The 26,066-nt window shown below is 47.6% G+C and overlaps 1 protein-coding gene across 1 annotated transcript; it reads right to left on the minus strand.

The window, feature by feature from the left end:
• Positions 1 to 788: 788 nt before the first annotated feature.
• Positions 789 to 25,396, minus strand: BCL3 (BCL3 transcription coactivator). Its single transcript, XM_007433207.4, has 9 exons — positions 24,949 to 25,396; positions 22,034 to 22,199; positions 18,500 to 18,608; positions 10,928 to 11,129; positions 9,455 to 9,543; positions 8,461 to 8,538; positions 7,456 to 7,623; positions 4,939 to 5,056; positions 789 to 3,536 (listed from the first exon to the last, which is right to left on the minus strand). Exons 1-9 carry the CDS (start codon positions 25,394 to 25,396, stop codon positions 3,028 to 3,030), a joined length of 1,887 nt encoding a protein of 628 aa, XP_007433269.1. The 3' UTR covers positions 789 to 3,027.
• Between the last annotated feature and the right edge of the window lie 670 nt (positions 25,397 to 26,066).

A 26,066-nucleotide genomic window follows, 5' to 3' on the forward strand; every position in this document is an offset into this window, starting at 1 on the left:
CCTAGGCTTCTCTCTCCTCCTCCCCCAGCTCCTCCGTGGTCCTCCCTGCTTCTTTAAGAGAATGTCACAGGCTTGCTCCAGAAAGATCTCTCAACAATACACTCAGAGTTAATCACTGTTCCTTGAAATTGGATTTTGCCATGCTGCTGATCGGGCGGTTGGGCAAGCAACGCAGAGAGCTATCATTCCAAGCGGTCCAGGCCACGTGAGCAGGTGGCTCCAGAGAACTCCTCCTCCTCCCTTTTCAGGACCATGGAAGGCCGGTCCACAGACTGCAGGAAGAGGCGCTGAAAGCCAGATCCATCCCAGGGAAAGGGAGTCCCCCTAAGGACGAGGTGGAACTGGTACCTAGATCACCACCACCCTTCCGCTCTTTCCAGTCCAGTCGAGCCTAAGGTTGTGTTCCCTGGGTGACCTTCCTGGCAGCAGGAAGGAGACCGTTCTGGGAACGAGGCAGTGTGAAGAACACAGAGCAGGCACACCCTTCTGAGCATCTCTTGCACGTATAAGAGGAAACAGCTTGCCAGTTAGTATTTGCATGGGCTCTGGCTGGCAAAGGTTATTCACGTTTCTAAAAATGCTTCTTCAGGCATTTGTGCTTACAGAATAACGTTGCCTCTTCGCCGTGTCCAATTCCAGTGAACTGGCGCAGATGGCCTGAATTCACAGTATTGCTGTTCTGCTAAAAAGAGAAACCCCCCAAGGTTGCATCATTTCACTCCCCTGGGGCTGGTCTTCCTTTACTTCCATTACAGGAAAACACACATACAGCTTTGAAAGTAGAAAAATATTTTATTGGCAAATTCAAATATAAAGAAAAGGCCCCCTCCAATCTCCTTTTTCTAACATGGGTATGATCAGAGGATCTTCGTTTTCAAGTACTGGTTCCCATAAAAGGATAGATGCTAGCTGAGACAAGGGAAGGGGTGCTCAGGGAGCAGAAAAGTTAGTATCAACCAGAACAGAGGACACTGCGCTAAATGAGTCAAACCCTGAGTTTGTCTAGCCCAGTGTTTCCCAATTTTGGCAACATTAAGATGTGTGGACTTCAATTCCCAGAATTCCCCAGACAGTATACTGGCTTGGGAATTCTGGGAGTTGAAGTCCATGCCTGCTGGCTAGGGAATTCTGGGAGTTGGAAGTCCACACATCTTAATGTTGCTGAGGTTGGGAAACACTGGGCTCTATCCAGTACTACCAAACAGGGCTGACCCTACCATAAGGCAATTCTTCAGGGGATACCAAGATGGACCACCAATTGAAGCCATGATGCCAGCTAGCACAGCCCTTCTTAGCCCTACACAGAAGGAAGGTGAGTGCAAAGGTGATGGCCGATCCTCCTAGCCACCATTTCGTGCCAACTAGCCACGATTCTCCAGGATTTCAGTTAGAAATCTTTCCCACTACCTCCTGGAGATGCTGGGAGTTGAATCTAGGGTCCCCTGCATACAAAATGGAAGCTCTAGTCAAGTTGTCCCTCTGACTTAAGATTAGGCCGTCCCTATTTGTCCCATTCAAGGGCCATTCCGCCTTTTCTTCCTTTCCAATCATCGCAACCCCACTGACTCATTCGCCAGCTCTACAACTTCCTCCGATGACTAGGATCTGCCTGGGAATTTCTGAAATTTCACTCCTTAAGACGTGCCCAACATTCTACCTAGCCAGCTCGAGCCTTCCGGAAGTCCCCCAAGTCTCCCCTTCTTTTCCATCGTTCTCAATGTTGCCGTCCTTCCCTCATTCCAAGGCAATGCCAGGGCGAGTCAGCCGCATTTCTTCAGCACTGTTATGATGACAGAACTGGGAGAACTGACAAAGTGAGTCAGCTCTCCTGGGTCTTAACGGGAAAGGGCTGTTTGGGGGTTTGAAAGAGTTGGCTTCCTTCGAGCTCTAGTACCATTTGCTCACGGGTGTGCACTTCATGATCTCACCACTGGACGGAGACACAGCACCACAGCTGCTTGCAGCTTTAGCAATTTCTAGGAGAGCGTGTGTGCACGAAATCACGGCTCCTTAGCTGCTGCTGCTGGTAGCGGTCATTTAAATTTAAGTGATGTGGAAACTAGGTAAGATCTAATATGGTGGGGAGGAATCCACTTATGGGGGGACAAAGGTAGAAGGGGTTAAGGAAAATGTGATTTTTATGCTTGGCATGCCTAGTTCCTACTGGATCACACTCACTTTCCTTGTCCCACCACGACGTCCCCAATTCATTCCACAAAACCTACACTGATGTTTGATCCCCAAAAGACTACGTGTGTCAAATACACACTTGTGCAACGAGGGGTGTCTTGGGGGAGGCTCACAGCTGCCAACCTTTTTTTGCCCCCATCTGCAACGTCCCTGCACACAATTCAACCCCTAAAGCTGTAAACAGTTCCCACAAACCCGACGAAAGATGCCACCGTGTTGCAATTCCTAATAAAATAGATGCAACAAGTCTTAAATACACGTGGAGTAACTGTGCTAACTGCATTCAATTAATTTAATGCCTGTTAAATACAAAGAACACATTCAATCAACATTTATTTTTACTCCACGAAAAGGATACCTCCTGCATGTCATCGAAAGTCAAGTATGGCCCTCAGCTGAGAGGAGTGTGCAGCCCTGCTTTGCTACAACACGAAAGCAGCAGGTCGGCTTCGGATTTTGCATTTCACAGCTGCTCTCCTTGTCCTAAAATATGACCCTTGAACGCTCACCCCCAAAAATGGTCCGACCCAGGATCTGCTACGGCAGCGGTGTGAGGTACATTCAAAGAGATTGGCAGGGAGGGAGGGAGCGGTTGGTGGATCAAGCAGACCAGTGTTGGCTTCGACAAAGTTTGCAGTGTCATCTCAGGCTTGCTGCGTTATGCTACATGTCAATTTGAAAAGTCCACAGCAAACATGTACACATTTCAGGCTGGAAATCCACAGTCACAAAGCCCAAAGCCCTCGACACTCCGCCTCATTCTGCTGCCTTGTGAAATGGTCCTTGGGAAATCTTCCTGTTCCAGAAAGCAGCTGAATGTCTCCTCCCTTCCTCTTGTCAGCTGCCACCAGGCACACTGTCACCGCTACCGAGCCACTGCCCTTCGCAGCCAAGGACTGCTGGACCTTCGGACTCCAGCAGCATCTGTGATTGGTCCATCCCTGCGCACCTCAGGGGAATCCGACTGGCCAGGGGCCCTGAGGGCAGGGACATGACAGGGTGGTTCAGGCCAACTGGAAGCAGCTGGAGATGATGGGACGAGAGGGGATGGCTGGAAGGAGCGAAAGGATACAGAGCAGTGTGGAAGGCAGGATCAGTCATGTTTTCTCGCAGGAGGACCTTGGAGGTCCTTGGAAATCCCATTGGCTGCTCTAGGGTGGATGAATTTGAGCTCCTCTCCAAGTCTACTCCAGGCAGTGGGGCAGATGCTGAAGGTCCATTAGTCGAGATAATGCTTTCTGGTCTCAGACTGGCTGAGTTGGGAGATTGCCCTGCCCTATGGGCCTTTGGGATCTGATCAGGGCTGGGAATGGCGGGGCAGGATTCAGGGGAAGCATGCAGCAAGTCTGAAGGGAGACAAAAGCACTGTTAGTAGGGCTATCAACTGATTAAATATGTTCAGATTGGATTTCACGATTGATTACCGTGCACCAAATGGGAATTCATTATGGATCTGTGCATTGCATATCATTCTTGGGGGCAAACTGTTTTGAGGAACATCAACATGGGCCATTGTTCTTCTTGACCACATGATCTAATAGCTGTTCCACCCCCACCCCCCCAGAACAGTTGGATTGGTGTGGTTCAGGAGGAAAACAGAACATTTTCTTGTTCCTAAATTCTAAGTTTTGCATACAAGTAGAATGAATGCTGTAGTGATAAAGGCACCAGGCTAGAATCTGGGAGACTGTGAGTTCTAGTCCCGCCTTAGGCATAAAGCCAGCTGGGGGACCTGGGGCCAGTCCCTCTCTCTCAGCCCTGAGAAGGAAGCAATGGCAAACCACTTCTGAAAAACCTTGCCAAGAAAACCGCAGGGACTTGTCCAGCCAGTCTCCAGGAGTCAACAATGACTCAAAGAGACCAAAAACAGAATGAATGGGTTTAGAACTCAAACGTCAATCCATACATTTTTCCAGAGATACTGAAGAAAGCGTAAGATAAGAATCTCCCTCAAGTTGAGCTCATCTGCTGATGACTACACGGATATCTATTTCCTTGGCAACGAAATACAGACGTGATTTACTACTGTCTTCTTCTGACTTCCCAGTCTAGTCCAGTCCTGGAATTCTTTACTTGCTTCCCATCAAAATATGAAAGGAAACCCAACTCTTTTGAGATCAGCCAAGCCTGTGAAGATGTTGCCATCAATTCTGACAAATATAAAACAGCGGCCATAGCCTTGTCAAAGACATTGAAGTTGGATTTCATAAGGCCCCCACCAAGTGCTTGCTTGCGTGCTTGCTTGCGTGCTTGCTTGCTTGCTTGCTTGCTTGCTTGCTTGTTTGTTTATTTATTTATTTATTTATTTATTTATTTTCTACCATCGCTACGATAGGAAATAAATAAATCACAAGTCACCCGTAGCCACACAAAAATAAAAACAAGACCAAGGCTTGCCAAAACAACTAACGCAATAGCAACAAGACCTTAAAAATATCCTAAGCGAGCACATCTGGTTAAATAACCTAGCAGCGCGTATGTACTGTGATCCCAAAACCCGGTGAAAGAGAAAGAGAGGACCATTTTTAAAGGTAATCATATTTAGAAGGGCATTATTTAAACTAAATAATATACAGATCGAAGGGCAGCGTCTTAAACACGGAATCTAATTCTTCCCTTTTTGGGCTATTTCCAACTTGCTAATGTCCACGGTTGTGCTCCCTTCCCGCCCGGTTTTTAATCTGGACCAAGCGGGCAGTTGAAGAAGGGGACGAAATCCGGGCTGCCTATTTGGGCGAGCATACTCACGGGTATGGGTCCGAATGCCAGGGGAGCTAGCAGCACTGATTGTGGGAGATGATCCATCAGGGCTGTTTTCGGGTTGTGCAACAGGCCGAACAGCTTTTCCTCTCAAGATGTCAATCGCCTAGTGATTGGAAAGAGGGGGAAAGGTGTCATGACCTGCTCTTAAAAGACGGTCTCTTGTGTCTCCTGGATCCTTAATGATCCCCAATGCAAGCATTCTCCCCAAAGGATCAACAAAACCAACCATGGAGAACCTGTAGGGTTCCAGATGTTGTTGAACTACAATTCTTAGCATCTCCGGTCAGGGCTCTTCAGTGACTGGAAAAGTTTTAGCTGCGGCCACTTCCCGCCTACTGCTTCCTTTTTAACGTTATTTTTGCAAACCAGGAAGACAGAGAAGGAGAAGGAGTAGCTGTTAGAGAGAAAAGTGAGCTAGTACCTAACCAAGGATTATTTTTAAAAAGAGGGAATAATAATTGTGGGATCTTGAGGAAAATGCAAGCATTTCAAACGTCCGTATCTAACACTTCTCTGTAGAATGCCATTTGCATAGATGGACATAATCTGCTTGGAAAAACATTAGTATAAATAATAAATGGTGACCAAATTTGGCATTCAATAGAGAGGTTTCCAACTTTTTTTTTTAAGTATCACTAATCCAGTGAAAGTAGAAACCGATGGTAATTGGGACCAAGAACTCCGTCGCTAAGTGACGCGGTCGGAAAGCGTGACATCATGTGACTGCACTACTTAGTGATAGCAGTTCTGGCATTTCCAGTTGCCATTGTTAAGTGAATCACTGTGGGTCGGTAAGTGCGATATCACGTGACTGCAACCTGTGACCTCCTGCTGTCTTCCCCATTGACTTTGCTGTGTGATTACAGGACGCTGCGATGTTGTAACTGCCTACTGTTTGCTAAGTGCCCAAATCACAATCCTGTAACCACAGGAATGCTGTGATGGCCACAACTATGAGGACCAGTCGTAAGTACCCTTTGTTTGGTGTTGTTGTAACTTCAGTCACTGAATGAGTGGACGTTAAATGAGGACTACCTGTAACACTTTAGTTTTCCAGTGTTTTGCCATAGGCAACTTAGCAGCTGATAATAAGGACATAAGTTCTGAGTAAATTCCACATAAGATACGGAGAGGAGGGCCCAATTTTTCTCTGTGGCCTGGGTACTTATCAGCAGGAATGTTTTGTTTCAAGCAAGGTTGGCATCTGGTCAGTCATCACAAGTCATCTCTAGATAGGGCTTAAAAACACTCCACCCCCCACCCCCCAACTCATGCAATAATGAATCTAGATGATGATTCATGGGGAAAACCACCTGACACAAACCTCACTACAATTACACAGAAGATGCACCTCTTGTGTTGTACAGGTAGCCCCCGGGTTAAGAATGCTTGGTTTAAGAATGGCCCATAGTTAAGAACAGAGCCTATTATAGCAACATTTGAATTAAATACACAATGATTTGAATTAAATACACAATGGTTGGAGTTCATTCCACGATCCTACTTATACAGTGTTATACAATAATCCTGTTCTGGCTCGCATACAAATTCGACTTAAGGACAGACCTTGGGAACGGAACTTGTTCTTAAACTGGGGACTCCCTGTACTGTTGTTAACTTTGAGGAAATGGTTTAACCAGTTCAACCTGAATGACATTCCCTCATCTTTAAAATCTGAGTTCTCTTCCTGTCCTTTGCTACAGAGAGCAAATAATCGCTTTGTGTCTCTCCTGAGGTCCTTGTCTACAGTCCTGGAATAATTTTTTCCTTAAGCTAAATATTTACACACAGTACACAGACCGTTGGACACACCAACAGATTCAATTTTCTTTCCTTTCCCTTACCAGCCAGCCTTGCACATTTATTGAGTTGTAAACATTTATGTGCCGCCTATTCTCATGATTCTTCACCATTTGGCCCCTTTTCTCTAGAATTTGGTCTCTGGTTTGTCTGTAATTACAATGTATATACACTGAAAACAATGGTGGACCCCACTTTCCAGACTTCAAGCTGTAGTAATGAATTTCAGGGTCTGGATGACTCCTGGGAATGGAGTGGTGGGCTGCTCTGACTCAGAGTTTTTATTTATTTGAAGAAGGATGGGAGACTGCATTTCTTGGACCCCTCAGAAAAGGGATTCAGGGGCCAATTCGCATTAGATTAGGACTGGGGAGGCCTAGGTTCAAATCCTCCCTAGCTGAGAAGCACAGAATAACCTTAAGCCAGGCGCAAAAGTGTTCACTGAGTCTCTTCTGATAGGACTGCCATGACCACAAAATGAAGATGGGAGAACCTAATTACTACTTTGAAAGTAGCAAGAGACAGCACCATGAAGGGGAAAATCCAATTTTATCTTTGATGAAACTCAAATAATTCCCTGTGGATATTTCCTTGGGTCCCTCGCCCGCTCCCAACCAGTATAAACGGGCTGCGTTATCCCCATGCAGACTACTACTATTCTTGATCAGACATAGGCTAATTCACTCTCCGGTATCTTCTCACCCTCTTATTCTTTGCTACCATCAAGGCAGTGTCATTGTGGTAGTTCTTCAGGCTGCCATCCGCCCCGTTCCGCACCAGAAGCCGCAGCATGTCCAGGAGACCCCTTCCACTAGCTGCGTGGAGCGCTGTATTGCCCCCGTAGGATTGAGCGTTTACGTTGGCACCATGCTGCGAAGTGGGGTACAACACAAACACGTGAGGATGCAAAACAGCTGAGATGGCAGAGATTCAACGCTCAACACGCCTGCTGGCAAAGATCTCAGGACAGGGGAGATGTTGAGATAGGAAAAGCTAGGACGGTCCTTATGGAATGGAAAACATCTGCTCAAGGATGAATTTGGGAAACTTCCACTTTGCCGGTCCTTATAATTGTAGGCCGGACTGGTTTACAACATCCCTTCTTAGGCTGAAAAGCGGGATGACAACATTTCTGCCACATGGTTTGTCATACTGCAAGCTGAAAACTATGGTCAACGTGAACAATGGTTCGTTACAAACAGCCTTCCAAGTCATGGTTGCTGAGCTGTTGTGTAGAGACACAGTTTATGATAATCGTATTTATTAACCCAGATGACAGAACGAATTATGGTTATGCAAAAGTGGAAGCCTTTCAGTGTTTCTCAGACTTGGCCACTTTAAGATGGGTGGACTTCAACTCCCAGAATTCCCCAGCCAGCCATGCTGGCTGGGGAATTCTGGGAGTTGAAGTCCACCCATCTTAAAGTGGCCAAGTTTGAGAAACACTGCTTTAAACCCTTCCACCCAAACTCTTCTTATAATCACATAATAGAAAAATAAAGATTAACTAGTTTGTAGGGGGTTAATATTAACTACCCTCTCAAGGGATAGCTTGCTGCAGTTCAATCTTCCCATTTAGCCTGTGCTAACCTATTGTTTATTGGAACTGAGCAATTGCTGCCCATGTATTTTTCTTGTGTTTCCTTTAAAAAAAAAATAGCTTGAGACTCAACGTGGATTTTCTCAAGAAGGACAAACCATCCTTACCTGTAGTAGCAACTCCACCATATCCAAATTATTGTTCTCCACAGCATGAAGTAGCGGAGATCGGCCACTCTTTATGTCCTAAAAATAGGAGTCAATCAGGGTTGGTTAGAACAGGCACCAGTGTTGGCATCATTTGGGGTGCAAGTCCGATGCCATGATTCCTTCCCTTTTCCCCATCCCCTCTTTAGAAAACAGTAGTTAACCTAAGAGCATCCTTTTGTGACGGTCTGAACTCTGAATTCCCCTACAAACAGTGAGGAACACTGCTGGAGACCAGTAACTCAGAAATTGGGGCAATGCATTAGGCCATCTCAAGTTCTCATGGAAAAAATAATAATTTTGCTAGATCCCAGTCCAATTCTGTTGTACAGCAAACTCCCAACCTTGCACAGCAGTATGTATGTTTATAGGCAAACATAACAAACATGAAGAGCTAAACTTTAAGAGAAAGGACGCGACTTTTTTTCAAATGCATTAACCCTTCATAAAGAAAATCCAAAGTAAGATGGTATCGTATCAAAATATAGCCATTCCTCTCTATCAATAAGCCTTTTCTTGTGTGTTTCCCCCTCCTTAAGACTTTTTCTCCATCTATTCAAACACTCCATTTTAAAATTTCAGTCCTCAACATTTCGGTTGTAACATCCTATTCCATAACCCTCTCTCAGAATGAAAAAGGAACTCTTCCTCTGCTTATTCATTTACAGCTCTTTTTGTTCACTTTTATAAAACAAACTTTCCCATTTATCAGAACACCTCCCCGGTTTCATTTAACAATCCTGAGTTTCCCTAAAATAATACATCAAAAATACCATGGAACTTTACAGTTCGCCAACGTGTCTTTACATTTCGTCCCTAATTATTCATAGCCATCATCCAAGGCAGAGATCAGCAATCTTTTCTTGCAAGATCTCCAGTTCGTTTCCCCCTTCCTACACCATCCAAATGAACAATATCCATATCGACCCCTTTTCCTCTTGCACCCCGTGCTTACCACAGCATCTACATCTGCCCCGTGATCCAGCAGAGCAAGAACGATGTCGCGGCTAGAAGTTCCAACGGCTAGATGCAACGGGGTAAAACCTAGCCAGAGACACAAAAAGGGGAGGTGCAATTGGACATTTCGAAAACCAAACTGTTCTTGCCCTGGGATTTTGTCAATGATTCCAAATAATCACATCATGGAAAAATAAAGACTAACTAGTTTGTAGGGGGTTAGTATTAACTACTATCTTTAGGGATATGTTGATGAAGATTCTCAGTCATCCAGGTGGAATTATCTGGAGGTTGAGTCATGGCAACTGGACTCAAGAAGTCCAGTTGCCATGACTCAACCTCCAGATGTCTCTAGGGATAGCTTTGAATATCATATTCTGGGGCACAAAACCTTGGGGTGATTGTCTCCCAGATCACTGTTACGTGCTGCACATGAAGACTGTATTGCCTCTGAGTGATGCTAGTGAGTGATTTCACTGAGTTCATACCATCTGCATTGCCTCCCATCTGTTTCTGGAGTCCATTCAATGTGCCAGTTTTAATTCTTTGAACCTTTCACAATTTGGGACCAGGATCCTTGACGCACAGAGCGAGATTTCCATCAGATCATTTAATCTGGTTCCCTAACGTTGTTTTGTCAGAGGAGAGCAACGTTAGTCTATGGTAGCCAAAAATCAGGAGTCTGGTAGCACCTTTTCCAGCTAACAGATGTTATTAAAAGGCAGAAGTGTTCATGAGCTGTTACCTCTTCATAAAAGTTGCTAGTTGGAAAAGGTGCTACGAGATGCCTTCTGATTTCTGTTTCCCCAGCTATCTGTTTTGTAGTGAATGTTGCTGGAAAAAAGAGACGATCAGAAATGGAGCTCAGCAAATGTAGGATGCAATTGTCTGCTGGAAGTGCTATAACTGGGAATGGTGTGGGGTGGAACTTCTTCTGTGCCATTGAAGTAGCTATATATAAAGTGAGTGGCGATGTAAGTCATTTAAAATAAATAAATATATTTAAATTAAAAGACCTAGATCAGTGTTTCTCAACCTTGGTGACCTTCAGATGGGACTTCAACCCATGCTGGCTGGGGAATTCTGGGAGTCGAAGTCCACCCATCTGAAGGTCACCAAGGTTGAGAAACACTGATCTAGATAATGGTGACCCATCAATGGTGTCCCACCATGAAAAGCATGCTGGCTGGGGAATTCTGGGAGTTGAAGTCCACCCATCTGAAGGTCACCAAGGTTGAGAAACACTGATCTAGATAATGGTGACCCATCAATGGTGTCCTACCATGAAAAGCTAGACTGGTCCTTCCTTGGTGCCTTTCTGGCACCAGACAAAGCCCTTTTATAACTTCTCCAAACTAAAAACCTAACCCAGAATGGGTAAGACAATACTAAAAACTCTTAAATTTCCTAGAATCATCAACTCTCCGTCCATCATGCCAAGCAAGCTTTCCCATGACACCTCCACACTCACCCTCGAAATTCCGGGCTTCAAGATCCAGCGGGGTGGGGCTTCCATCCAGCAACTCCTGCAGGCAACAGAGGCTGCCATGCTCACAAGCCAGATGTAGCGCTGTTTGTCCGTTCCGGTCCAGCACCATGGGTGATGCTCTGTGGGATAGCAGTAGTTTCACCAAGGCTGGCTGAGCTGTGATTACCGCCAAGTGTAAAGGGGTCTGGAATTTGGGAAGCAAAAGGGGCTGATCACTGCCAGGTGATACAGGTAGACATTTCATGGCAGCTAAATTTAGGCAGTTTAAGAAAAACCCTGGGCTTTTCAGTAAAGGATGAATGTTGAAATCCTTCACATTCGGTTCAGGAGCGATTTCATCAACCCATCTGTACAGTTTTCTCGGCAACTATATGAAAATGGCTTGCTGTTGTTTTCATCCAGGTGTTGTTTTGACTTCCCCACCTAGCTTACAGCTCTCCAATTTGCTGGGAGTCTCCCCTCCTAGTACTAACCATGACCGACCCTGCTTAGCTTTCAGGTCAGACGTCAATTGAAAAGGCAAACCAGATTGCTCTGAGCAACGCAACTTCAGGTTTTACAAAGTGCTTTAGAACCGCCTTTCTCGATCTGGGGGTCTCCAGATTTGCCTGACTACAGATCCCATCAACCCGGGATTTGAGATGGCAGGGTTGTAACCCAAAGCACTGAAGGGGCACCAGGTCACAAATCTAAATCTAGATGGGTGGGACATGGGACTGGGTTCAGGCGGTCCCAGAACTCCTCCCTGAGGGAGGGGGTTGTCCTGCCGGCTCTTAAGGAGGCGATGGTGCGCCCCCTCCTCAAGGGACCATCGCTCAACCCAACCAACCTAGACAGTTATCATCCAGCCTCTAACCTTCCCTTTCTAGGGAAGGTTGTGGAGAAGGTGGTCGCACCACAGCTTCAAAAGACTCTGAATGAAATCGATTCAGGCCTGACCGAATACAATAACTTTTGTATTTCTGATGAGAAGTTGTTTTTAATGTATTTTAAGACCGTTCTCTGCCAAGAGTCCCTTGCTGAGATGGGCGGCCGTACAAACCGAATTAAAAAAAATCTGAACCTGAACCTGAACCTAAATCCAACCCCCAAACTGAGCGTGCGTAGTTCAGTTCTTTCCACTGCTGGGGAATGCGTTTTCAGTAACGGTGTCTCTCCACGCCTGGTGGGTGGAGAAATCTTGCTGTGTGGCAGGTCATTTCTGGGTAATTCACCCGACTGCAGAGGAAGTAAACACACAACAAACCGAGACGCCCACGGGCAGAGCCCACTGTCCTTGGCGCTCTTCCCTGGAACAACTGCGGCGCAACTGCCAGGCACCCCGGCTTTATCTCAACAGATCTTACTCACCCCAGCTCGGAGGAAGCCCAGCTGGTTCCCATGATCAAACCGCATCCCCGACACCTGCCTGTACTCATGCAGTCAGACGTTTCTCAGAAAGGGAGGGGGCTGGTCCCAAGCAAGGTTTATGAGAAACAGAGAGGGAAATGACGGCAGGTCATTGATAGGACATGCATGGGACAGGCGCAGCCCAAATGTGTGGCAAAGCTGCCGTCTCGCTTCTTCACAGCCCTCACGAGCCAACAGAAGTGCACAAGAAATGCAGGCAGACTTTGGTTACGAAGGCGCAGGTGGCTTTTGGGAACAAAATACAGTAGTCCTCCTTTAGCAACCACAATTGGGACTGGCGACTTGGTCATGAAGCAAGGTGATCGCTAAGTGGAACATCGTGATTTTATGATCTGACTTCAGCTTTCCTTTGCCTTACAGGCCTGCGAAGGTTGTCCAAATGCGAGGACTGGCCACAAAGTCACTTTTTCATCACCGTCGTAACTGCGAACAGTCGCTTAATGAGGCAGTCACTAAATGAGGACCTAACTGTAGTTTGTTTCCAAAGTCTAGGCCCGTGTGCTTTTTAGGAGTCATCCTTGACTGGCCATCCTTTTAAGGTAGGAATGAGGAGGTAGAGAAACAGACTAGCAAAACACAATTCTTCTGCTCCTCCCCTGTTCAAGTTTTGCCTTGAATCCTAGGGAGAGGATGGATGAATATAGAGAATCAGGGAGAAGCGCGTCTGAGCCTCTTCCAAATACTATCTTGCTCCCCAGAGGTTAAGGAATATTTCAGCCCTGTTCGCTTATATAAGAGTTCTTGCCTATCCCCCTCAAGGGCATCTCTCTGATGCTCTAGAATGGGCTACTTGATTTGCTGAATGCTGTCCATCACAATGAGCTAAAGGGGAACATCTACGACACTGCAATCTGAAAGAATAATGATGTTTTGCTCAAATGTAGACGAATCAAAATATCTGTAGGGACATTCATAATGTCTACATCCTGCCTCTTTTACATCAATACCCTGGGCAATCTGGCAGTACTTACATGTTCCTTTTTTCAGAATGTAAATTGTCTATAACTCAGATTGTAGCAAAATACTATGCAGCAGCTATGAAAATCAGGCATCTGTTGATGAAGGTCTCCCACTGTTGTAACATTCATTTTGTATCAACTATTACAATTGCTTATATTATTCTTTTATTTATTCTTTGTTGTTTTTGGTTCTACCTTCTACCTCTGGCCTTTGGCTGCAATAAGGATTCATTCCTTCATTCAAACATATCAAAAACGTACCAGACACATCGAAAAAGAAACAATTAGAATGGTGGACAGCGAGGGTGAAAAAAGAGAGTAAGACACCTTATGAGCCCTAAAGAAAACAGGATCAATCCCTGGAATTTCATTTTTTTAAAAAGCAGTCATGAAGACCTTGCAAAAGATATTCAAATGCTGTGATGTATCTATATCTTACAGAGACTAGAATTGTGCAAGTCATGGTATTCCCTGTGACATTCTATGGAAGAGAAAGCTGGACTTTGAAGAAGCAGGATAGGAAGAATATTGATGCTCCATTGGTGGTGGAGAAGACTCCTAAGAATACCGTGGGTAGCCAAGAAAACAAACCGATGGGTCATTGAACGAATCAAACCAGAGTTCTCACTCAAGGCACAAATGACCAGGCTCAAATGATCCTACTTCGGACATATTATGCAAAGTCCCAGCTCTCTGGAGAAGACTCTGATGCTGGGAAAGGTGGAAGGAAAGAGAAAGAGAAGAAGAGGACAACCAGAAGCAAGGGGGATGAATTTGGTTACAGAGGCAATGGGGGCGCCATTGGAAAAGCTGAAGGACCAGGTTAGGAGCAAGTCATCATGGAGAAGATCTATCTATGTGCTCACTAAGAGTCAACACTGACTTGTTGGCACATAATCAATCAATCAATCAATCAATCAATCAATCAAAATCCCTTCCCCTGAAATCTGAGACTGAATGCCTGGGAAGAATCCATGCTCCCCACTCATTTACTCTGGGGTACAGATGACCTCCCTTTGCAGAGTTAAGCTCCTGGCTGTTAGCAGAGGACTTCTTCCTCTCCCCAGATCCAAGAACTATCCTCACAAAGACACAAAGCAAGAGCTCTCTTGCAGCAAAGAGGAAGGGGAAGAGAATTATTTTGAATTTTCAGATTATTCTAGAAAAGATTATTTGGGAGGAAAGGAACCTTAATTTCAGCTTTTGGGCTGTTGCAGAAGGACTCTAGCCAGTTGGGATTCTCCAGGGAGTTAAAAATACACGCATATACTTATTGGAAATTAAGCTGGACCCCTGGTGACTTCATGGAGACATCCATGTACTTTTCTTAGTGATCACAAAAACATTTTGCCCTTCTGATCTTCCTGGATGTAACAAATGTTTTAAATCTAATTGTGGGACTCAGTGTCTCATGCCTAGAGATGTTTCTGCAAAAGCTTAGAAGCTGCTCAAAATGGTGACTGTTGCGGGCACTCTGTGCGTGGTATCTGTGGGTTCAAGTCTCTCTGGAACTAACCTTTGGACTTCTGAAGCACCCCCTCCCTTCATACAAATCTACTTGAATCCCAAATTCAGGAGCTTCTGTACTCCGACCTGCAGAAGAAGACTATTCCTGGGGTCTCTTCTGTGGTGACCCCGTGCATGTCAGTCACCTTCACCAAAGCCCTTTGCTGGTCCTTCATTTGTAGCTTTTAAGCAATCCTACCATCTTTCATGGTTCAATTTCATCAAGCGCTGGGCCCCTCCCTGCCCAGGCATGTTCCTTATCCAATGCTGCTTTTATTACAGCCTCCAATGTTCTCTTTGTAACCGTTTCAGTTGCATCTTCAGCTGCTGTTGCCTCAATGGGTGTGTAAGAAAAGCACCAAAATGAAGACGTCAGAAACTGACACACAAGCCCTGACCCCAATTTCCTCCACTCTCCTAGCTGTTCAGCACTTATGATCCAGCTTTGCTGACCATGAAGCGAGTTGCTCTTGAGTAATAGTTTGAGGAAGTGACACCGGGCCTCGCCACCAGCGGGGCTAGGGAAAGTCCCAAGGGCGGGGGGTGCAGAGCCCAAACAGTTGCCAGGAACTAAGCCAACAATCTGTGCTCTGTCAGGGGTGTTCACAAGGTACGATCAGGAAAGTCAAGATGGGGACTGCAACGACACCATCAAAGCTCCAGGGTATGGTCAAAAAAGTCAAGATGGCGGTTGCAATGATGCAAGCAAAGCTCCAGATATGGTCAAAAAGTCAAGATGGCAGTTGCAATGATGCAATCAAAGCTCCAGGGTATGGTCAAAAAAGCCAAGATGGGATTGCAATGACGCAATCAAAGCTCCAGGGTATGGTCAAAAAAGTCAAGATGGTGGTTGCAATGATGCCATCAAAACTCCAGGTATGGTCAAAAAAGTCAAGATGGCAGTTGCAATGACACAATCAAAGCTCCAGATATGGTCAAAAAAATCAAGATGGGATTGCAATGATGCAATCAAAGCTCCAGGTGTGGTCAAAAAAGTCAAGATGGGATTGCAATGATGCAATCAAAGCTCCAGGGTATGGTCACAAAAGTCAAGGTGCCAGCCACCATGCTGCAGTTGTAGCTCTGCCCATTTTTTTATGCATTGCACATAAAAATGGGTGGAGCTTCCATTGCACCACTGCCGCCACCATCTTGACTTTTTGGAACATACCTGACAGACACCCCTGCTCTCTGTCATAACTCTGTCAGTGAAAAAGTCTCGGGGCCGTCTTCCCTTGGCTTGTAGTTGAGATTATTTTATTGAAGGTGGTCCCGTATCGTAGTCCCCCTCATTTTCACCCCCCGACCGCAGTCCTGTTGGGCAGGCTGGGTGGGGGAGAACAACGGCTCCAAAGTTTCCCCAGTGCCTCATCCCCTCGAGCACAGCCCCTTCCCTGCCCGGCCAGCTCAGTTCTGCCGACGAACCGCAATTCCTTCTCGGCTTCTGACTTGGGAACATCCGCGGCTGCTTTTGTGCTGCTGGCTTCTCTCAAACAATCCTCTCCCCAGGACGGGAAAACCCCTCCTCCCGACCTTGCCTCTACCTGCTCCAACAACTTCCCGATTTCTCCGCTGCGCTTGTTCCCAGTTCTGTCTTGAAAAAGGCAACCCCGCTGCAGAGAGAGCTGAATTCTGCCTTCTGTGAATTACAGAAACGCAGCCCACTGGCTTCGGTCTACCCACAAGGCATGATGCAACTTTTCCTACTTGCAGGGGGTGAGGCATCAGGAAATCACCACATGCCAAAGCCGCACCCCACCATGGAAATCTGCTTCAGCTGCTCCTCTGCTTCTGTGTATTCAAGCCTATCTTCTCAGACTTAAGGGCTAGAAACTTGTTTTTTTTTTTTAAGTGCAATTCCTTCTTAGGAAACTGATTTCAGTGCTATGTTTTAACATTGATTCCCTCCTTGCCCCCTCTCTTTCTTTGAGAAAGACTTGAAAAAGACTTATTCATATTACTTTTAGGGGTGTCTCTCTCTTCTTTTTCTTTCCTTTTTTAGAAGCATGTATAAATCATAATGTACTGTAGTGAAGATCTTGGCACGAAGCTCAAACACTCATACCGTCCTTCTTTTCTGTGTATCATCCAAGCAGCTTAATGTACTTTGCTCGGCATGGCTTATCTTTTATTAATGTTATATTGAGCATTCACCGTATCACTTCAGTAACTCTCTGTCCATTTATTGATATTGTCTTTTCTGAAAGCGCACCTTTGTTTTACATTAAAACAGAAGAAAAGGAATGCAGAATATATACATGCGTGGCAACGAGGACAGGTGGCAGACGTGCTTCAAGATTTTGAAATGGGCACCCGAAAAAACCTTTCCGCCGTGAAAACTTTGGGTGCCAGAGGATTCTGCAATGCGCAGAAAAAGGTGTGTGCCTTTCTTCCAATGTAATCTCACCAGTCCCCTGCCTGAGCCAAGATTAACTGATGAATTGATGGGTGTCATCTGTATTTTATTACAGATGTGAGCTCTAACCGCGAGAGCCAGATGCAAAATGGAGTCAGGCTGATGCAGAACTGAGTGTGAGGTGAAGAAACCAACCATCTCACGCCTAGGAGACATATCCTAGAACACTGATGGTGAATCTATGACACGCGTGTCAAAAGTGACATGCCATGACATTTGGGGTGACACACCAGCGTTCACCAACACCCGACCACAACTCTTCTCCCCGTTCAAGTCACCAAAGAAACTGAGTTTGTTTTACTCGTATTTCATTTTGTAATTATTTGATGTTTCTTTATATAATATAGAGCACCACACATGATCGGACTGTATTTTTTTAAAATAAATGAATATGTAAAGAATTGCTTCTCTTTTGTTCGGGGGGGTGTGTGTGTGACCCACCAGTGGAGTCAAGTTAGGCATTTTCCGAGTTCTGGACACGCCGAGCCCAAAAGGTTTGCCGTCCCTCGGATAAACTTTGCGTCCTAAGTCAGATCTGCCCCTAATTTAGGTACAGATCAGCAATGCTAAAAGGCAGAGGTAGGAAAAGGGGGGAACAGGGCTTGTGTGCAGGCGATGATTAAACTGTTCTTACCAGTTTCCTATAAAGCACTGAGAGGTTGATAAAGAGGCAAACGGTCTCCCAGAAGAATTGATCCTCCGTGAATAATTATCCCAGTGGTCCTGCTAATTTTCCAAGAAATCTCCCAGATGCAGTGGGGACTGGACATGCACGAAGCCTCCACTGTGAGTTTACTTGCGCTACTGGAACTACAGTTGCTAACTTGGAACGCAAGATCGGCTTTGTCCCTTTCCCTGTCCCAGACTTTGCAAGACTGAAGAGTAAGCCCCAAATTGTAATCTCAAAGAAATGCTAGCAGCTTTCTCTTCGGGCTATGTGCTTTGAGGACCCCCCTCTCCCCTCAACCAGGAAGGGTGGCAGGTCAGGGTTACACCCTGCAACAGTGTTTTCCATGCAACAAAGCCCTGGGTTCGACGTGGACACATCTCCAACGAATGAAGAACGAATGCCGGCCCTCGCAAAGGACAGCACCATCTTAGCTCGGCATAAGGCAATCGCTGCCCAGAAACTCCCTGGATCTTGAAATTCGGATTACAAAAACCAGCCTCCTGCTCATGGCGGCCCCCTCCCCGCGCCAGCCCAACCCATCCCTTCCCAGAAGGCGCGTCCCACACAACGGTCCCCTTGTCGCTTGCACTAACCTGCCGTAGGTTGTTGAAGATATCCAGGTCTCGTTGTCCATGTTGGAAGAGCACCACTAAATGCTGAACAGCCAGAAGATTCCCCTGAGCTACAGCGATGTGAAGGGGCCTAGAAGGGAGCAGAGAACGTTTTCAGTGCGGGAGCGGTGCCCACTCCCAACCTGTTGGACTTTCACCAAAGGATCAGGCGGGGGGAAGAGCCCGCTGAACAGTAGGGTCTCATATCCACCTCCTCATGGGTGGGTATTGTCTAGTCACCCACCCTTCTCCTGCAAGTCCTGTGCCACAACACATCTGGAGGTCTGGCCTGGAGGCCCAGAGGGTCCAGTTCTGACCCCTGCTTGGAGTGGGTGGGATGCTTGAAAGTCCCAAACCCTCCGTCTTAGCAGGGCAGGATGGTCATCTGTGAGAGAGGCTCCAGGCAGCATTTCTCAGCCTCTGCAGCTTTAAGCCATGCGGACTTCAACTCCCAGAATTCCCCCAGTTGGGGGAATTCTGGGAGTTGAAGTCCACATGGCTTAAAGCTGCAGAGCTTGAGAAACACTCCTCCAGTGGATCCTGTGGTCGGCAGGGGGCTAGATTAGATGACCTCTAAAATCACATCCACGTCTCTCCTTCTATTACCTTAATGGCCTCCTCTGCCCACCTGAGGGGAAATCCCCCCTCTCCCCAACTGTGGCGGAAGTTTGGGTTCACAAGTTCTCCCCAACAAGCTAGACCTTCATCTCTAAACCTGGCTTCACAAAACCCTGCAGGTAGGTTAACATCACCCTGGGTCCAAACCATTCCATCCTATGGCTTCCTGCAACACGCTGAGCCAGAAACGACCCTGTTTGTGCCAAGGTGAGCAGGTTGTGTGAATCCAGACCTAAGGTGCCTTTCTTGCAGCTGAGGTGGGCACACTGGTGTGGGGACGTTTTCCCCATGACCTCGCCCCATGTGAGCTTTTCAGGGCCCACTATAGGATTAAGACACCGTCCAGAGTCACTTTTTAATGAGATGGGCGATGACAAATTTGATAGATAGACAGACAGACAGACAAAATTATGCAGACAGGTCAGGGCATTGGATAGATGACCTCTGAGTTCCATTTTAGGGCAGTGTTTCTCAACCTCAGCAACTTTAAGATGGGTGGACTTCAACTCCCCAGAGCTGGCTGGGGAATTCTGGGAATTGAAGTCCACCCATCTTAAAGTTGCTGAGGTTGAGAAACACTGTTCTAGGGTTCCCACATGCTAGGATAGCTGTCAAAACTCCCCCCCCCCCGCTTTTGCAAAGGGGAGCTAGAGTGGATCAAGAGGATCCCCCCCAACTTTGCAGTGTGTTTCACTGGCAGATGCCTCGCTGCACTTGGGGCCCAAACCACACTTCCGGCGTGCGACACCGCTCTCCCAAGGTCACGCAGCACCGAGCGATTTCACAAAAGCTCTCCGGCACTCCGTTTACAATAAAACGAAACTCTCTTCTCATGGCAGGGCCAAACCCACAGCAAAGGGAAGGACTCCGGAGGCAAAGACTTCCAGTAAGAACCAGGGACTCGACCACGACCGTGGCTTCCTGTCTCCCCACGGCAGCTTCCTCACCGTAGCAGGAAAGCCCACGCACGGTCCTTCCTCTAAGAAGGCCACCAGGTTCTGCCCCACGGCTGGGAGGACGGCTGTGACTTTCCCTGGGAGCAAGATCTCTCTTTGCAATTCTGCAGGGCAGGAGGATAAGGAAAGGGGGGGGTGTGCGTGCGTGTGTGTGTGTGTGTGTGGGTGGGGGTGTGCGCGTTGGCAAGGAGATCTCCCGCCCTACCTTCAGGGCCAAGCAACAGCCTTTGCCCCATTTCTGTAAAAGGAGCAAAGTTGCCAACAGTTACGTAGCGGGGGCAAACGTCAGCAGGGCCAGGGAGGAGCGCATAGCTCTGGGTGTGCGCCTGTGTGTGTGTGTGAGAGAGAGAGAGATTCAGCAGCAGGGCAAACTGGGGATTCCCCTTCGAACTTAAGTTAGCTTTGATTAAACAGCAGCAGGAACTGTTCTTAGGTTGACAATAGCAGAAGCACTAAGAAATGTCCTGGCTCTGAACGTCACCCTTGCCCAAGAACAGGAAGCAAAGAGAGGATATAACTGCAGATATTTGTAAATACATCAAAGCTGGCTTGTTGGAGAGAACCTTAACCTTACTGAAACCATGCTGTGGGCAACAAGACCCCTCTCAATTTGAAGGGGCAGTAGATCGTGAATGTAGTATGGATAATTGCCCGTGCAGACCATCACGGGGCAGGTAGACCACCTCATCTGGGCACCTGTGGGGGTCTTTTTTTTTTTTTCCAAAAAGTTGTCTAAATTAGAGGCCATCATCTATGCCCAAGCAATTGGTTTCCATACCCTTTAAGTCGGCATTTCTCAACCTCAGGGGCTTGCAGATGTGTGGACTTCAACTCCCAGAATTCCCCAGCCAGCCATGCTGGCTGGGGAATTCTGGGAATTGAAGTCCACACATCTTCAAGCGGCCAAGGTTGAGAAACACTGCTTTAAGTCCTACACCTCATCTGAGAAAAGATGCATGTTTGTCTGTGCTAATCCTATAAATGTCTCTGACTCCCTGGTTCTAGTTAGAGGAGACATGACAGAAGGAAGAAGCACATCTGGATAAGGGAAAGCTATGAAGGTAAGGTGGTCCACCTGAGGATCCTCCATGTAAAATGAGGAGAACAAGGAATCCTTAGCTATATATTTTAAGAGCCTATTATCACGGTCTTCTTCTTTTCAGAAAAAAGGAAGATGTCTTATTGCAATGAACAAAGGGCCACTGGGTTGATTACTCCTCTGTTCTCACTGAGGCTGGAATCGTAACCCCAACCGACGCCAGATGGAAGAGGAGGTTCACGAAACATGCAGGACAGAAAGGACATGTCAAATGGCCCTTTGCTAACCATTCAGACAAAGAGAAAGTGTGTAGGGGGGAACAACTGCCATGGCAAACAATAAGGGCCGGGGGTCTGGGAGGAATGGGTCAAAAAAGTCAAGATGGCAACTACAATTGTGGGATTGAAGCCCTCCACATAAAAAGGGCTTTTCTCTTGTAGTGGGAGACGTTGTGATTTCTTTGACCCCCTCTCCCTGGATGCCCCTCTTAAGCCCTCTGCCCCCTATCCACTCGCTCTCCTTGCCAAACAGAGAGATGGAAAACCTGCCCTACCTTTCCATCAAGCACACGTGGTCAGAAAGATGAGTTGCAAATTCATTATCCTCACCATGGGGCCCAATGACTTCTATCAAGCTAAAAGCCCTGAATTCACATTCTCTCCAGAATTTTTGCCACAGTGCCAGAAGCCTGAATCTTTTAAGAAATTAAACGTAAAAAATTTTTAAAAAATCCAGACACACGCAGCCATTGCATTCAAGCCAGAGCAATCACGCCCTCCTCTGAGAACGGCTCACAGCTCTCCCTTGCCAAAACCTGATTTCCCAGGACTTAAACCCAAGGGCTGTTGTCTTCAGTGCCCAGTTCCTCCTGGATTTCCCCACCCAAAGAAAATTTCCTCTTACGTGTCTCCATCCTCATCTTGCTGTGTGGCTGTGGCAATGTCCAAAGCGAGCTGGGCTTCTGCAGGGGGGAGTAAGGAGTAAGAAGGCAGGATTCCCAGCAGGGATGGTGCAGTCAAGGGTTGCAAAAGCGGAGGGAGCTCTGGGCTCAGAAAAGGGTTGGCCAGACCTGAGATTTGGAAGAAAGAGAGGGGAAAAAAACAGACTGCAATGAGAAGCGAGGTTTATCCCATAAGAGCCCAGGCATCAAGTGCCTTTACAACTTCAATGTTCAGAAGACCAGATCAGAAACCAGAAGCTATTGATATCCCATGATTGCGCGGATTCTGGAAGACTTCCTTTAACAACTTCCTCTTAGCACCATCTCACACAGCAAGGAAGGCCCTATTAAGCCACCGCTGTGGCCAATGGGCAAGAACCTTAGTAGGACACCTTTCAGATGAAACAGGTCCCAAAGAACCCAGCCCATTTGAAGAGCATTTCTAATGGTTCACACTTTCCCATTACAAGAGATATAGGTGGGAATTGAAGTCCACAAATCTTAAAGTCGCTAAGGTTGAGAAACACTGCTCTAGAGACCCCTTTCCTTAAAAAGCCCACATTCCTTCTCAGGAGCTCATAAGGGTGGGTGGAAGCCAGGCTTCCATCACGAATTTCTGTCCAGTGGCCTTCTTTCAAAGGTCACCTTCGCTTCTCCTCAACCCAGAGATGAAGCCAACTTGTCACTTGGTCAAGGCTCCTCTTGGGTTTTGCTAGCTGGGAAGAAACCCCAAGAATGTTGCCTAGAGGGAACATGTCCCCACAGAAAGTGAGAGAGGCCCCCAAGCTACATGTGCATTTTGTTTAAGTGGCCCAGAAGGTTTCAAAACTGATGTCCTTCCTCAAGTTCCTGCAAGTTTCAAATTGCCTTTGGGAGTCTGAACCTTTGAACCAGCATGGGGTGTCCATGTTGGGCACATTATGTAATGCAGGGAAAGAAGTAATCATCTTCACATTATCTTCCTGTGTATGCATCTGGACAAATACAGGTAGTCCTTGGTTAAAGACTGCCCTGTTTAGTGACTGTTCAAACTTACGACAGCACTGAAAAAACAGCTTTATGACCAGTCCTTGAACTTATGGCCATCTCAGTGTCCCCATGGTCATGTAATCTCTATTTGTGACCTTCCCAGCCAGCTTCCGACAAGCAAAGTCAAAGGGAGCCAGCAGAAAGTTGCAAGTCGCAGTCATGTGCCATCACGCTTAATGACTGCAGCGGAATTGATGTCATAAATCAGGCATGGTCATGTGACATTTCACTTTATGACCGTGTCGCTTGGTGACGGAGCTGCCGGTCCCAATTGTGGTTATGAAGTGAGGACCACCTGGAGAGGTCAAGCCAGCCAAAGTGGCAGTGACAATGGAAGCCTGCCTTTCTCTTGATGTCATCATGTCTGGTCAAGCGTTCACTTTTGACCCCACTGATCTTACAATCCACCCCACAAAACTGAGGTCACCTGCCTCTCCTCCCCCAGGGCCAATCTGAGGAACCTCCATGGGCTCATGAGACATCAGCATTACCTTTTTGAACTGCTGGTGGGTCGATAGCAACCTCTCCCAAGAGATACATTTAAAAAGGCATTTTTACAGTGCCCTCTCTACAAGTCCTTCTCTCTCTCTCTCTGTGGGCATGCATTAGCTCAACCCTTTGGCAAAAAACCCTGCCCTTTTTATTCTCCTATTGCAAACGGCCTGAGGATGATAGAAGAAATCATGGACCATCATGGAGCTGCCAAGGAAGGATCCGGGGGTGTAAATCTGGGGGTCCCCCATTGCAGTTCCAGTAGGAAGCTCACTGAACATGTGGAGTGACACCCCGTATTGACTAAAGAGGTCCTCCCCTAAAAAACACCAGAGAATAAAGTGACTGCCATCGCTTGGGATAAGAGAGGTTCTGAACTGGGGGTCATAATCTGGGGGCCCTTCTTTTGACGGGATCCGTTCTTCCAACCGTGCTGTTAATCACTTGCTGCAAGATTGTCTTCCTCTTCCTGAATGCCTCCCCCGAAGGCTTCTCAGGTTGGACAAAAATAACCGAAAGGTATCCTCCTCACTTCAGTGCTCTGCTAAACCGGGCCCTTTTACCAAAAACACACAACGTTGTTGAGCAATTAAGGACTGGATTGGAACTGGAGAGAGCTCAGTTTGTAGCCTCCTCTTTTGGGGAGTACACCTGGTGATTCTGGGGATGTTTCTCTCTCTCTCTCCATCTAGACTGCCTCACAGAGGAGATCTTGGGGGGATACAGTTAAAGGAGATCACTCCCACCTATTTATTTCCAGGTCAAGTAAGAAAGAACTCAGTAAGAAATCATACACCACTACTTTCTTCCACCTCGATCCACTAGATCAGTGTTTCTCAACCCTGGCAACTTTAAGATGGGTGGACTTCAACTTCCCAGCATGCTGGCTGGGGAATCCTGGGAGTTGAAGTCCACCCATTTTAAAGTTGCCAAGGTTGAGAAACAGTGATCTTCGTTCGAGACCAAAGCTTCAATCATCAACTATTAGGATGACTTCTGGCAGAAAGTCCCAGGCCTGCAGTTAATGTGTTTAGGGTGGGGGGCTTTCTTTTCATGGCTCTTTTTAGTCCAGGCTGTCTTGTTTCACGTTGTCTATGTTTGGAATAGTTTTAGTTCATTTTGTCAGCTGCCCAGAGTCCGCTGGAGTGGGCGGCAATATGAAATACATAAGTAGATGGGATTTGTAGTCCAATGTATCGCAAGGATACCAGAATGGGAAGCTGCCCCAAAGGACTGGGGGTGGGGGTGGGGAATGTAGAACATGGCTGCTGAGAAGGAAGCTGGCAGTGGGGTAAAGAAATTAGGGAAGCGAGTGAAGGGAGAAGATAAAAGTTTGCAGGAGGTGCAGGATCCTTACCTGGATAATACGCCACCGGCACCCTGGGATAGGTCACTGAGATATAAGGAGAGTGATAGCCATTGCAGTGGGGTTGCCGTGACCCACTTCCCTGCTTGCCACTCTCCGTCTTGGGGACCTTGCCAGCCAGCGGCCCCTGCGTGTCCCCGTTTGTCCCCTCCACGGCATAGCGGCGCTTTCGCAGAGGCAAATACATCTCCAGCTTCTTCTCTTCCTGCAGCCCACTCTTGGGTGACGCTGCACCTTGTGGTCTTGGCCGGGGATCAGGTTGACAGAGAGGAGACGCATCCTTGTCCATGGGTCCCAGCAGCCCCGGGGCGCCTGAGGAAATGCCAGGCATCTGCTTGCCAGAGGGAGTCAAAGGCGGGTCTCCCTTGGAGGGGGGGCGCTTGTCTTGGCCCTCGTCTTTCCGCCAGGTCCGCAGGTCCACAGGAAACTCCCCTGCCATGTTCCAGGACGCCTGCAGCGGCCGGCGGGGTGAGCCACTGATTCAACCTGCCTGGGTTCCTTCAGCTCTTGAGGAGGTTGCTTCTAAGTGCCGGGTAGATGGGGGGGCAGCTGCCTCAGCCCCCCATCTTTGCAAACCCAACCTCTCTTTGGACTGTCCAGCTCAGGAGGCCACCAGAAGACTCCCCACTTCCAGCAAAACAGGTTTTCAGCTGATTGGAAGAACCGGGCAGCGGCCCCCCACTCCGAGCATCGTGGGCTGGTTTCCAACTCCGACCCCCTCCGGGAGGGGCGCTGATTTCCCAGGTGGCACCCTGCGAGAAGCCATGCGATGCCCCCGGGACCCTCCAGAGAGCTAGTGGGGTGCCATGTTCCTTTCCTGGGGAGCCAGCCGGCAGCCCCCCGGGTGGGTGGTGGATCAGCCGCTGGAGGGGGGCAGCGCCGCCGCCAAGCTCCCCCCGCCTGATCCCTCGCCTGCTGGATTCCTGGGAAGGGAGTCACCCGTCCAACTCCTCCCGAGCGTCTCGCCTCTGCCTCTGCCAAGTCACCCTTTTGCTTTCGCTGCTTCGGGCCAGGCAGGCAGGCAGGCGGCGGGGGGGGGGGGGGCGTCCTCTGCAGAAGCCGGGAGGTCCCCCTGCCGGAGGGTCGCTGCCGACCTGGGCGCCCCGGGA

This window comes from Python bivittatus, unplaced genomic scaffold, assembly GCF_059951505.1.
Source record: "Python bivittatus isolate LINGU-HERP-01145 unplaced genomic scaffold, Pbiv_v1 ctg000310_np1212, whole genome shotgun sequence".
Taxonomy (NCBI): domain Eukaryota; kingdom Metazoa; phylum Chordata; class Lepidosauria; order Squamata; family Pythonidae; genus Python; species Python bivittatus.

Excerpts from the sequence above, each read along its gene's own strand:
- BCL3 (XM_007433207.4), bottom strand. The coding sequence starts at position 25,396 with ATGGCAGGGGAGTTTCCTGTGGACCTGCGGACCTGGCGGAAAGACGAG. Across the intron at positions 5,057-7,455 it reads TGGTAGCAAAGAATAAGAGG|GCGATTGACATCTTGAGAGG; the intron begins GTGAGAAGATAC and ends TCCAATCACTAG. Across the intron at positions 3,537-4,938 it reads TGGCATTCGGACCCATACCC|ACTTGCTGCATGCTTCCCCT; the intron begins GTGAGTATGCTC and ends GTCTCCCTTCAG.